This window comes from Natator depressus, chromosome 4, assembly GCF_965152275.1.
Source record: "Natator depressus isolate rNatDep1 chromosome 4, rNatDep2.hap1, whole genome shotgun sequence".
In the NCBI taxonomy this organism is placed as follows: Eukaryota; Metazoa; Chordata; order Testudines; family Cheloniidae; genus Natator; species Natator depressus.
Genome location: NC_134237.1, coordinates 66,689,997 through 66,704,238, shown reverse-complemented (window position 1 = coordinate 66,704,238; position 14,242 = coordinate 66,689,997). Strand labels below are relative to the sequence as shown.

At 42.1% G+C, this 14,242-nt stretch overlaps 1 protein-coding gene across 3 annotated transcripts in view; it reads right to left on the bottom strand.

The window, feature by feature from the left end:
* Positions 1 to 14,242, bottom strand: part of KLHL2 (kelch like family member 2) — a 104,432-nt gene that overhangs the window by 1,677 nt on the left and 88,513 nt on the right. For all 3 annotated transcript variants that reach the window (XM_074951103.1, XM_074951104.1, XM_074951105.1), the window contains 6 exons: positions 12,578 to 12,695; positions 11,766 to 11,963; positions 10,906 to 11,007; positions 9,843 to 9,971; positions 679 to 819; positions 324 to 467 (listed from right to left, as the gene is read on the bottom strand). In XM_074951103.1, coding sequence (XP_074807204.1) covers positions 324 to 467; positions 679 to 819; positions 9,843 to 9,971; positions 10,906 to 11,007; positions 11,766 to 11,963; positions 12,578 to 12,695 — 832 coding nt within the window. The remainder of the gene's footprint in view (positions 1 to 323; positions 468 to 678; positions 820 to 9,842; positions 9,972 to 10,905; positions 11,008 to 11,765; positions 11,964 to 12,577; positions 12,696 to 14,242) is intronic.

Here is a 14,242-nt window from a genome sequence, read left to right as displayed (position 1 = left end):
ATTGTACTTCTTAGTGAATACCGAGAAGAAAATAAAGTGTGCTATCCAAAACAACCAGATTTTTCATACAATTTTAGTACAATATTTTGCTTTTAAATGAATTTAAGAAATAATATTTTTATTTATATTATGATAGTGCCTAGGAGCCCTAATTCTGGACCAGGACCAGGCACTGTACAAAATATACTTTAAAAAACAGGTCTTTCAGTGCAATAGATTTTTACCTGGGACATTTTACTCTTCGGATGTTTTGTCACACAACTCACTTGAGATACTACTTCCAAAGTAATTGTGAGCAGTTTAAAAAACTATATACCCATTACCTGCATAGCTCCTTCCAGTACTCATACAAGAGGACACAACTGTCCATTTATCAGTTGTTGGGTTATAATATTCCACAGTTGACAAGTTACAGGAACCATCATCTCCTCCAACTACATACAACAGGCCATATACAGCACAAACCCCTATTAAAAAGGAAAATAGCTGCAATAAGACAGAAGTTTACAGAAAGCGCACACCTATTTGCTTGCTTACATAGTGAAATCATGCCTTCCATTTTGAGGCTTTAGTAAAGAAGCAGAAAATATTAAAGAGAGGTAGAAGCATGTACAGAATAGATACATAGCCACATTAATAGCATTTTAAAGAACAATATTTCTAAACTACAGTATATACCTGCATTCCTTCTGCACATGTTCATATCTGCAACCTGCCTCCATGTACTGGTGGCAGGATCATATACTTCAACACTTTTTCTAACCAAAGGACCATCATGACCACCTACTGCATACAATAAGTTGTTTAACACACCAACACCTGCAAAAATACAAAAACACTCAAAATCAATAGAAGAATGGCTATGACTGAGTATCAGGGAAAGCCAGTACAGAGTGTATTTATAAATGTAAATCCTATTTCACAATCAGAGTTAGAAACCCTCTCAAAAGAAATGTGGGTCAGAACATGTTAAACTAAAGAAATGATTACAAATTGGTAAAGGCAAGACATTGATTAGAGGCCTTGTGTGACTGGGCTTATCATAGCATACAAAGATTAGAGCTGTTCTGCAACAGAAGATTAGGAATAAGCAAAGAATAAATGTACTGAATATCTATGCAAATACAGAGTACTGGAAGTAAGCACCAGTTAGAAATTATACTAAATTAAGGGCTATGATCCAGTGGTATAATGGAAACCGGGCAAGATGAGCCATATAAATGAATCTAAATAGAGCTGGGTACAATTTACACAGCAGAAAGAAAAGAAGAGGTGCAAGAGTGGCACTACATATCTATCAAAAGTATGTTGAAACAAGCTGACAGTGAAGTTATGGGATACTTCACTGGGCATGAACATACAATGAATGAACAAACAACCAGGAAACTACAGTGGGCATCTGCTACAAACTGGTGGATAACACTAAAAATTCCTTGAACCAACACTAAAGGTGCTCAAAAACCCAAAGGATTCCATACTCATGGGGTACAGAACCCAGTTCTGTGTCAAATACATCTTAGTGTATATTTAGCTTTATGTTAAGAACAACTTTATCAATCTATAAGGAGTGACTCAAGGAACAGGTGAAGTCAGACTGGATCTACTTCTTACTGATAAGTATGAACCAACTGAAAATATGAGAATCCTAGGAAACCCTGGAACCAGTGATAACAGCTGCTTATTCACCACTATAATAAGAAATGGGATAACAGAACAAAACAGTATTAGCATAGAAGATTTCAGAAAGGCAAAATTTTTGGAGTTAAGACACTAGTAAGTAATGTATGACGAACAGAAATATTAAAATTCACCAGTATGGAAGTTGGCTGAGGAATCCCAGGAGACAATGATGGCACTGACTGCTCAACAAAAAAGTGTAAGCTATAAGAGTTGGCCAAATGTGGTTTCATAAAGGGCTTCACAAAAGATTAAGAGTTTAAAATAAAACCTATATTGCAAATGAAAAGGGAGAGGGAATCAAATAGGAATACACAGATCAGTTATGGCGCTCAGAGAAAAGATATGGTTAGAAAAAGTTAATCATAGGACTGGAAGGGACCTTGAGAGGTCATCTAGTCCAGTCCCCTGCACTCGTGGCAGGACTAAATATTATCTAGACCATCCCTGACAAGTATATGGAAACCTGCTCTTAAAAATCTCCAATGATGGAGATTCCACAACCTCCCCAGGCAATTTATTCTAGTGCTTAACCATCCTGACAAGAAGTTTTTCCTAATGTCCAACCTATACCTCCCTTGCTGCAATTTAAGCCCATTGCTTCTTTTTCTATCCTCGGAGGTTAAGAACAATAATTTTTCTCCCTCCTCCTTGTAACAGCCTTTTATGTGCTTGAAAACTGTTATCATGTCCCCTCTCAGTCTTCTCTTTTCCAGACTAAACAAACCCAATTTTTTCAATCTTCCCTCATAAGTCATGTTTTCTAGACATTTAATCATTTTGTTGATCTTCTCTGGACTTTCTCCAATTTGTTCACATCTTTCCTGAAATGTGGTTCCCAGAACTGGACACAATACTCCAGTTGAGGCCTAATCTGAGCAGAGTGGAGCAGAAGAATTACTTCTTGTGTTTTGCTTACAATCCTCCTGCTAATACATCCCAGAATTATGTTAGCTTTTTTTGCAACAGTGTTATACTGTTGACTCATATTTAGCTTGTGGTCCACTATGACCCCCAGATCCCTTTCCGCAGTACTCCTTCCTAGGCAGTCATTTCCCATTTTGTATGTGTGAAACTGATTGTTCCTTCCTAAGTGGAGTACTTTGCATTTGTCCTTACTGAATTTCATCCCATTTACTTCAGACATTTCTCCAGTTTGTCCAGCCAAAGTGTGAGGTGACTATCAAGGATTTTAAAAAATATACTTTGGGGAAAATATATTATATAGTAAGGCCACTAATACATAAAGAGGGACATGACCTCTGCTGAAATACTTAATATTTAAATTTTCATGTTTGTCTTCAATAAAAAAACCAAAAAGGAGGGAGACTGGAATAATTAGGAAGTAATAAAAGTCTAAAAAAATAGCTACCATAAAACATCACTATACCAACATTATAAAATCATGTTATCCATTGCTTTATCAGTGAAACTCAGTATGGACTATCATTCAGTTCAGCTAATGGGTATTTTGGTTGCTATTGTTTATGGCTATAACATCGATCAGAATGCAACATTGTATCACTTTTCTTTCTCCTGCTCTGTGATCTCACTTTAGTGTAGAGTATCACACAGCATATATGTTGTACGGCTTTCAATATGAGAGGGCTTGAGGAAGGATGAGATTTTTATCACAAATTTGAGATGCAGTCATATAGACAAACCAAATATATAAAAAGATTGGGTTTCGTTGCTATTTTGTCCCATCTCTCTTCCCTAACTCCACCCTACTGTAGCCACTGGCCTTATTGTTTAGTATATTTACTTCTCAAAACCCAACCATTTAACATATTACTTTTTAATATCGTCTTCCACTCCCCTTTGGTCAATCCTTTATTATGCCTCCACCAACCCCGATTTCCAAGTCATACCTCATTTCTTACTCCTTCCATCTGTATCTTCTTGTTGTCATCCTCTTGCATTTTCAGTTCTTTTGTTTTCTTCTCCTACCCATTTTCCTGGTCCTTGTCTTACCCTATACCCCTCCCAAAAGGGCCCGGAGGACATGGGATTTAAGATCCTCATCCCTGTGTGGTGCAGCGCACTCCTCTCAGCTGTAGCCAGGAGCAGATATGACTTCCATCCCTATGCTGATCAGCTGAGAGGTAGGTGGCTCTAAAGGGACCAGGCAGCTGAAAGTCAAAACTTAGAAAAAAGTGGTCCTGGCAATTACCAGCTAAGAATTTCAGTTCTTAGTAAAATAATGGAATATAAGAGAAAAAAAATCTGAACATTTTTAGAGCTAGATTCACAAAAGGACTTTGGTGCCTAACTACAATTTTAGGTGTCTAAATCTTAGAATCTAAACTTTAGGTGTCTAAATCCCATTGAGATTCACAAAACCCCAACTCAACTGCTGCTGATCTGTGCAGGTGCCTAAACTAGCTCAGCGCCTAACTTTTTGCAGTAGAAGTTTCCTAGATGCCTACGTATCTGCCTCTGCTCCTGCACACTGCAGCCCACTCTAGATAGCTGGATGCCCAAGTCCCAAAGCGATGCTGTAACCACAGGAAGAGAGGTGTTTCTCTACCTAACTCACCTGCAAGGCCCAAGCTGGTAACTCCAAGCTTGTCTGCCAGATCAGGCCCCTATAAATGAGCTTCCACAAAACAGCTAGGGAGAGGAGAAGGAACTCCCTCATAATTTTTAGTACAGTGTTAGATATCACTAATATTTATTAGTGCCCTTTTTATAATCCTTTGGCCAGTTTTTAATCTGCTTCTCATCTCCAAGCTCATGTCCATTCCAAGTAGGTGTGTGTGCGCTGCGTGCCCAGTCGTCGGAAGATTTTTCCCCTAGCAGTACCCACTGGGTCGACTGTGGAGCTCCCTGAAGTGGTGCCTTCATGGCGGTCTATAGAGGTCCCTGCCAACCTGCCGCCTCTTCAGTTCCTTCTTGCCAGATACTCTGACAGAGGGGAGGCGGGTGGGTCTTGGAATGGACATGAGCAACGCATCTCAAAGAACAACAGTTTCAAAAGGTAGGTAACCGTTTTTTTTTTTCCTTCGAGAGATTGCTCATGTCAATTCCAAGTAGGTGACTCCCAAGCAGTCCCCCAGAGGAGGGACTGGAGTTCACTGAGTGGCAGACTGTAGCACAGCTCTACCAAATGAGGCATAGTCTCTAAGCCTGCTGTGTGATGGCGTAGTGTGACGTAAAGATGTGAACAGATGACCATATCACTGCCCTGCAGATGTCCTGAATAGGGATCTGCACCAGGAAAGCTGCAGATGAAGCTTGCACTCTCATGGAGTGAGCTGTCCACGCTGGGGCCGGCATCTTTGCTAAGTCATAGCACACCCTGATACAAGCCATGATCCAAGAAGAGATCCTTTGGGATGACACCGGTAACCCTCCCATCCGCTCCACAATTGCTACGAAGAGCTGGGTTGATTTCCTAAATGGCTTCGTCCGCTCGATGTAAAAGGCTAACGCCCATCTGACATCCAAGGAATGGAGCACACGTTCTCGGTTAGTGGCATGTAGCTTAGGGAAGAACACTGGCAGAAAAATGTCCTGATTCATATGAAATTGCGAAACCATCTTTGGGAGGAAAGCTGGGTGAGGCTGCAACTGCACCTTATCTTTGTAAAACACAGTATAAGGGGGCTCGTACATCAGGGACTTGAGCTCAGATACCCTCCTAGTCATAGCCCCGAGGAATGCCACCTTCCAAGAGAGGTAAAGGAGACAGCAAGTCGCCAGGGCTCAAAGGGAGCGCCCATCAATCTCGAGAGCACCAGATTAAGATGCCATGGGGGAAATCGTCTGTCTTACTTGAGGGTACAATCTGTCTAGCCCCTTGAGGAAGCATCCAACCATAGGGTTAGCAAATACTGAACGGTCCATTGAGCTGGGATGGAAAGCTGAAATTGCGGCCAGGTGCACTTTTATTGATGATACTGTCAGCCCCTGCTGCTTTAATTGAAGTAAATAGTCCAAGATGAAGGGAGTCAAGGCCTGCAATGGACCAAATTGAAAATCTCTTCCACTTAGCTAGGTAAGTGGCGTGTGTAGAAGGTTTTCTGCTGCCAAGGAGCACCTGCCTAACGGAATCTGATCACATGAGTTCTAACAGGATCAGTCATGTATCTTCCATGCTGTGAGGTGGAGAGACTCTTGGATGGGGTGCAGGAGGCAGCTATGATCCTGTGTGATCAACTCCGGAATCAGGGGCAGAGTTATAGGTGTATCCACTGACAGGTCCAGCAGCGTGGTGAACCAGTGCTGATGTGGCCATGCTGGTGCTATCAATATTAACAATGCCTTGTCTCGTCGGACCTTGTGGATGAGTGGGAACGGCGGGAATGCGTACAGCAGGTGCCCTTTCCAGGACAGGAGAAAGGCGTCTGCGAGCAAGCCCTGGCTGTGATTCAGGAAGGAGCAGAACCGCTGACACTTCCTGTTGTGCCATGTCACGAACAGGTCTATCTGGGGAGGTCCCCACCTCTGGAAAATGTTTATGGTGATGTCTGGGCAAAGAGACCACTCATGGCCGTCAAAAGACCTGCTGAGGTGAACACCACCCTGTCTGTTTATATAGAACATTATATAGAATATTGACTGTCAGTACCGATACACATCTGCCCTGTAGATGGGTTTGAAACGTCGGGCAAACGAGGTGCACCACACGCAGCTCCTTGACGTTGATGTGCAGTGGAAGTTCTGACTGGGATCATTGACTCTGAGACCTAAGATCGCCTAGGTGCGCTCCCCATCCCATTGCTGACGCATCTGTGACTAGTGACAGCGTTGGCTGAGGTTTGGAGAAGGGTATTCCCACCCATACTGTTTGCGGGTCGAGCCACCATCGTAGGGACTCAAGAACCTGAGTAGTAAGAGTGACCAGTCTGTCTAGGTGGTTTTGGTTCGGCCTGTAAACTAGAGCTAGCCACGCCTGAAGGGGACGTAGCCGCATTCTGGCATGCTGTACCACAGACATGCAAGCTGCCATGTGCCCAAGCAACTTTAAGCAATTTCATACAGTCATGTTGGGAAATCTGCTGATATCTTATGATGGCGTTCATGGCGAGGAAACAAGCTTCCGGAAGAGATGCTCTGGCCAGGGTGGAGTCGACCAGCGCCAACCTGGACGTCCGTGTCCTGCCCATGGGGAGACTCCTGGGTTGCCGAGGTGGCTGAAGGAGGGATCCAAACCTCCGAGGCCACCGACAGGGATCTGGAGCCCAACCCCTGGGCTTGGTGGTAGGCCCATGGTGTTCAAAAGGGCCACTGGGCTGGCCCCTGCCACTGTGGGGGCCAGGACATCACAGGCACCGTTTGCCCTTCGTCCTGCCTCAGACCATGCCAGCTAGCCTAGAGACATAGGAGTCCACCTCTGACTCTGAAGAATAGTTGAATCTCTGTGACCACGGTGGTGCGGACTGAGACAGTGCTGGGGAATGGTGCCATGGCGAGGGTGATCAGTGGCGCATCGATGTTGGCTTGCCCCTGGATGGCACGGTTCCCCTCTAGAGCCGGTGCCAGTGCCAGAGCGGGAGACTGTGCTGTCATGGCGATCAAGTCCCTGGCAGCTTAACATGTGTCTGGTGTGGCCAGAAGGCCTATGTCCTCCTCCAGGTCCTCCTGCAGTGGGGAGTCCACCAGGACCAGACTCGACGGACCTCCCCGCAAGGCTGAAGTCGACAGTGCCAGTATAGATGGGGCCGAGGCTGAGTGTCCCGACGTGGGACTCACCCCACTGGTGCCTGCTTGCTCCACTATTTTAGTGGGGAAGCGCCCTGTCTGCTCTTTTCTTTTTGTGCGGCACTGACCAATGGGAGTGGTGCCTTGCACTGGCATTGGAGCCGGTCTTCGGTGCTGGGGAATGGTGGTGCCACCGAGATTCCTTAACCGAGCCTTTTCTCTGTGCTGAAGCCTCCCGCACCAAGGCCGGCGCACTGTGCACCGAAGTACCGAGCATGGGGTCAGATGTCGCCTGGGCTCTCTGGGGATGAAGGGCCAACTCCATCAAGAGGAGCTTCAGCCAAAAGTCCCACTCCTTTATAGTTCTGGGCTTGAAGCCCCTGCAGATCTTGCACCTGTTGGACTGGTGTGCCTCTCCCAGACACTTCAGACAGTAGTCATGTGGGTCTCCCCTTTGTATGGGCTTCAGGCAGGATCCTCATGGCTTGAAACCCAGAGGCCAAGACAAGCCCCAGTCCCCAGCAGGAGCAAAGGGTAGTGTGGGGGGAAACCCCCAACTAAAACTTAACTACTAACACTAATACTAACTAAAACTTTTAAAGCTATTTACCGAAAAACGGATAACAGTCCACTAGGAAATTGCTTGCTCAATGCAAGAGAGAGAGAAAGCTGCTCCAACGACTGTCATTGGCGGTAAGAAGGAACTGAAGAGGCGGCGGGTCGGCAGGGACCCATATACACTGCCACGAGGGCGCCACTCCAGGGGTTCCACAGCTGATCCGACGGGTACCGCTAGGGGAAAAACCTTCCGATGACTGTGCACATGGCGCACCCACACTTGGAATCGACATGAGCAATCACTCGAAGAAGTAGTTTAGTTAGTAGTATTTTATGAGATACTAAAATGCTTTACTAAAAATCCACATATGACATATTCCTTGATGCACTAATTTTGTAATTTTAGGTAAAAATGTAATCAAATACTTTAAGCAAGTTTTATGATATAAACAAATCAAATTCTTGGTTTTTTTAAGCTAGAATTACAAAATAGGTCTCCGAAGGGAACTCTGTAGATGAAATATTTGGATTTTAGTAAATGTTTTAATACAGTGTCATGAATTACTACTCAAAAAATAATTCATTTGGATTGGATTTAAGTACTGCTACATTGATTAGAAACTTGATAGAGTTCAATAAATAAAGATAGAATAAATTATAGAAGGCAAGGTATAATATTGGAGAAGTGGTAGAAAATTTATTGGGGTGCACCTAGGAATCCAAGTTCCATTAGGTCTTATTTACAGCAATATTTCTTTTGATCATAAGGAAAAGGAGAAAGCAGCACATTAATGCAACTCCTGCTGGATACTAAACTGGATATGCCTAGAAACACTATGGAAGACATCCAGAGTACAAAGGGGCCTGAAGAGGCTAGAAACATGAGCAGAAAAATACCCAAATTAAATTTGATTTGGAAAAGACCACATGAAAACATCTGGAGCAATAAACTACTATTCAATGAGTTGGAAAAACCTAGAATACCAAAAGAGAGAGATGACAATGATCAGCAAACTTGACTTGAGTTCCCAATATAACAGCCCCAAAATGGCATTAGTATCATCTCAACAAACAAGAAGTAGATGTCACTCTGGCATTTTGAGTTATATTTAAAAAACAAAAACACACACATAGGTCTTGGCGAGATTACACTTAGATTCTGGGCACTTCAATACTAGAAAGAAAAAACTGAAGGGAGTTCAAAGAAGGATACAAGAGATTGACTTCTGAAGAAAGATTAAAAGAGAGAAATGTGTACAGCCTGACTAAATGATAGGGGATGGCAGCACATGACAGCCAGACATATTTGAAGGGTATAAACAACAGGTAATGAGGGGGTTATTCAAGATGAAACAAAGGTTGTATAAGTAGAAGTAATGGGATTAAACGAAGGAATGGAAACTTAAGGACAAATATAAGGAGAACACTTCCTAACAGCGAGATCACTTAGACTGCAGAACAAGTTTTCCAGAGGAGGTGGTGGAAGCCCAATCACTTTGCACAGTTCAAGTTAGACTGAAATCCCTATTAGAGAAAGCAATCCTACACTAACAAAGGGATGACCTAGATGACATAGGCCTCTCTTATCTGATTTCTGTGTTCGATGAGCTGCTTAATGGAGTTTAGTTGGAAATGTTAAAGCACTGGATGTGACGTTCCACGTATATTACTCTGTATGATAATACCAAGAAGCCTAAAAAGTCTAGTAGGTAAATGCGAAAAAGTACCAAAACAAGGGGGCAGAAAACCCCTGCATATTTAACATTTGCCTAACCTTACTGTATGGGACAGTTTTGCATTTGTAACCTGCAGTGCTTTTGTCAACTCCACCATACAATAAAAGTAAATATTCTGAAGTGTCCTATTAGGGTCAGCCTGTATTTTATATTTTAAGGAATAACGTGTTTCTGTGGTTGCAATATAATAATTTGCTTTCGTTTTGTTAATTCTTGTTCACTCACCTGCTCCACTCCGTCTAGTGCTCATTTCTGCCACATAGGTCCACTCATTTGTACTAGAATTATAGCATTCCACCGTACTAAGGCACTGACGTGACGCCCCATCATAGCCACCTACAGCATACAGAATACCTAGAAAGGCAATCACCAAGCCCCCCGCCCCACAGTATACACAGGTTAATTTAAGTATTTTAACACACACACAGGTACGTAGACTCTGATGTGCTATATACAGGAAATCAGGCAAAACATCAATTCAGTGACACCTTCTACTGTTGTTTTTCGTAGTCCAGTTTAGAGTGGTTATGGGGGAGGTCTTACATAAACACAATTAGCCTGAAGTATTCGTCTCTGGTCCCTGTTATTTTAAGCGGATATGATATTCTAATTCATATTCTAATATAGCAGAATACATATATTTTGTTTTAAATAAAATAAACCATAACAAAAGCAGTTTCTACTAAAAGTTGTGCCAGTGATAGTGGATGGCTATAATCATCTACATGTTTCTTAAAGGCCATTTAAGATGGGGTAATAAACTAATCTCCTAGTCTAATGACCGAAATATTTCCTATTCTCAGATGGCTTTTAAAAAGCAATTATAACAGTTTTGCACTGTCCACACGAGCTGAATAACAATGTTCACAGAGGAGTTTTGAAAAAATATAAACAAAGTTTAAAGTCTGCTCCGCAATGTGGCAGAAAATAGCATAAATAGTTGTGCTAACCTTTTCCCTACTTGCAGACATCAAGTTTTCCTCTACTTTGTCACTGACTGAATGCGCCACTAATCTATCCTTTTAGTTGAGAATGTCCCATTCCCTACCCTGATTTTTGAACACTAGCAGAGAGAAAAGGCAGAAACTTTCAGAACTGTACTTGTCTTATTCTCAGTTAATAACAAGGACATTTGGATGTTTGCAATCAGTACTAGACTGCTTTGCAAAAACCTTCCATTCTATATATTTATTGTACATGTAGTATTTGATTGAAAAAAAAATCTTACAAATGTACAGACAGTGACATAGACAGACAACTAACATTATCGGATGACATAAAAACTTACCTCCAACAACACCTACACCAACACTACTCCTTCTTGTGTTCATTGGAGCTACATGAAACCATTCATTAGTCTTCATATTATAAGCTTCTACGGATGATAAACCTGTTAAAACAGAACAAAATCTGTGATTGACATCTTCACAGTATCCAGTCTTTAGAAATTCTCCGTGCTAAGATTTGAAATCAGATTTTTTTCTAAGAACAATTAATGGCTATACATGTGGCCTGGGAAGTATCATTTGGATAGCCCACAACATACTGTGATGTTTGAATAAGGGATGGTGAATAAAGTCTTTGTAGGGAGTCAGAAAAATTTCTCCCTTTCTTTTTTTAAATGATGAGCTATTTGGTACAGCCTTCTGCTCACCAACACGTTCATGTACATACATACACGTGCACATCGCATGTGTGTGCGCGCACACACACACGTCAGACACCACTAAGAGTTAGGAATAAGTGTGCATATTTGCATTACAGAAAACATACAGAAAATCTATTCTACATGCACACAGGAAGGGGGCTCCTAGGCTCATATCTTTCATGAGGGAGTTGTCAGAGTACTGTAATAGGACAGTGAGAAGGAATTTGGCTCTGCAGTGGCTCAGATGCTGTTTAGTCCTTTGGACCTGCACTCTAGCAAGTGGGAGTACAGATCATTGCTCCCACTCAGTATACAGTTTGTGCTAGGACCAGCACCTCCCAGGGAATGTTCAACTACCCAAAAGGCTACTTGGCTTTCCTGGTTTTTTTCATTTCAAATGCCAGGAACAATATCAAGATGCATAAGTAAATCTGACAGGATTATTTCAATAGTAGCTAAAACTGTAATAACCAACACAGTAGTATTTAAGGATAAAATACCTGTACTCCCATCAAATCCTCCTACAGCATACAAGAGTCCATTTAATACAGCAGCTCCCAAGGTGCTTCTCCTATCTTGCATATTAGCAACACTGGTCCATTGGTCCTTCACTGGATCATAGGAATCTACTGTGCGAACTCTTAAAGAGCCGTTAAAACCACCGACAGCAAAAACTAGTCCACCCATGTACACCATGCCTTGAAAAAACAAGAGTTTACTTTCCCTTACCACTGACTTTCTTTTGTACTGTTCTCAGCACATCAGTGTTTAATAAGTAACAATTTATAATATAGATTGCATTATATTTCCAGGTTTTTAGTGACACTTTATTCAGTTTAAGCGTTAAATTTTACATGACATTAATGCAAAAATGTTCTGTAGGCTGGATTTATCTCTGCTTACAGCTCCTCAGGTGTATTACATTAAATGCCATTTTAAACAACAATATTTTTACATAATGGTTCTCTCCATATTCTTTAAACATAAAACTGTAGTATCTGAACATCTCATATACATTAATGGATTTACCCTCAGTATCATTGCAAGTTCTATTTTACAGATTGGGAACTAAAGCACAAAGAGACAAAGACCAAATTTTCAAACTTGGGTGATCTAAAGTTAGGCATTTAAATCCATATTTAAAAAGTAATTTAAGTAAGTGGCCTGAATTTTAGAGGCGATGAGCACTTGCAGCTCCCACTGAAATCTATACTCAGCACTTCTCAGGACATGTAGAATAAGTGGTAAAGAAAGAATAAGCATGGTTTTGAATATTGCTGTAGACAGAGCAGTTAGGCTATACATCACATACCTGCTCTACATCTTCTGGAAGGCAATTCAGCCACCTGATGCCAGCGCTCTTCTTTAAAGTCATAGCATTCCACGCTACGGATGGCCTTTGGTGCTTGTCCTCCAACCACCATCATCAACTGCAAGGGTATCAACAATATTTACTGCTTATTTGCACATATGGGAATATTTGAAAGGCTTTAAAGTGCTAAAGAAAAACATTTCTATGTACAGCCCATAATCAAAAGATATTTCAGCCAAATATATGTCTAATATCTTACAAGTTAAGAAAAAATAAAAAGATTTCTGAAACATGGAATTTGTGATCTTTCCAGCATAGGCAGTATTTGAGGCAAGAAGACAGAAAGGAATTCTGGCCTTGTTATACATGCTGTATGGGAAAGATTCAGATTGCCCTGGCCACACAGGAATAAAGATAAGATGTAATGGATGTAGTTTAATTACGCCACAACTTTAGTCACTTAATATATCTGGAAATAAATCATACAGTGCAGGTCGTCATTCTTTCCTTAATAGTTTCCACCTATTTTGGAGGTCTGCCGTCAGCTTTCCAAGCTGGTTCCAAACTTATTGCTGGGACCTTGCCATGCTCCCCTCATATGAAGGTTAAGAGAGGGTGGGGGGTGGAAAAAGGTGGAGTTGTTTCCCCACTATACCAGGCATTAGGAGCCACAATCTCCCTTTTCCCAGTTTCCTTAGGTGATGCCTTCCTCTAAATCCACTTCCAACTCCTGATTATCAGCGAATAAGAACATAAGAACGGCCACAGTGGGTCAAACCAAATGTCCATCTAGCCCAGTATCCTGTCTTCCAACAGTGGCAATGCCAGGTGCCCCAGAGGGAATGAACAGAACAGGTAATCATCAAGTGATCCATCCCCTGGGGTTGCCCATTCCCAGCTTCTGGCAAACGGAGGCTAGGGATACCATCCCTGCCAATCCTGGCTAATAGCCATTGACGGATCTATCCTCCATGAATGTATCTAGTTCTTTTTTGAACCCTGTTCAGAGCCCCTCTGTTACAAATCCTGTACAGGACACCTGCCACACTGCTATCTACTACGTTGCAACATCCTGACCTCACCTTACCTACCACCCCACCAGGTCCCTGACATGCTGCGGGGAAGGTGACAAAAATCCACCCCGCGTTGGCCAATCTGGCAGTGAGGGCAAAATTCCTTACCAATCCCAAAAGAAAAAAGGTTACTAGTGCAATGCCAACAGCAGATCATAAAAATCTGGTTAGACTCTGATTCCAGGGGTGGGAGGGTGAATGATGTGGATTGGTGACTGATGGGAGAGTTCCTTCCAGAGTGCACGGGGTATAAATATCTCCTCTCCGTCCACTGCACATGGTGGGTCAGTGCTAAACAGGCAAATGGGAGGTGAGGGGGTCAAGGTAGTAATAAAGACAATCATAAATACGTGGTTATAATGGTCAGAGTAGACACAGTGCAGTAAATGATGTCTGTAATCTAGTCTCAAATTAGAGACTATTTATAATTTTGGGGTTTAAATTTCTATATAGTTTTAAATTTCTACTGAAATTAAGTACCAGTTTACTGGTAAGTATTTATTTGAAATAAAGGAAAACTCCTATTTTGAATATAGCTCCTAATGTCTACATAGACTCAAATTTCTTGTCGGTTTCTCTCTCGTGAGCAGCA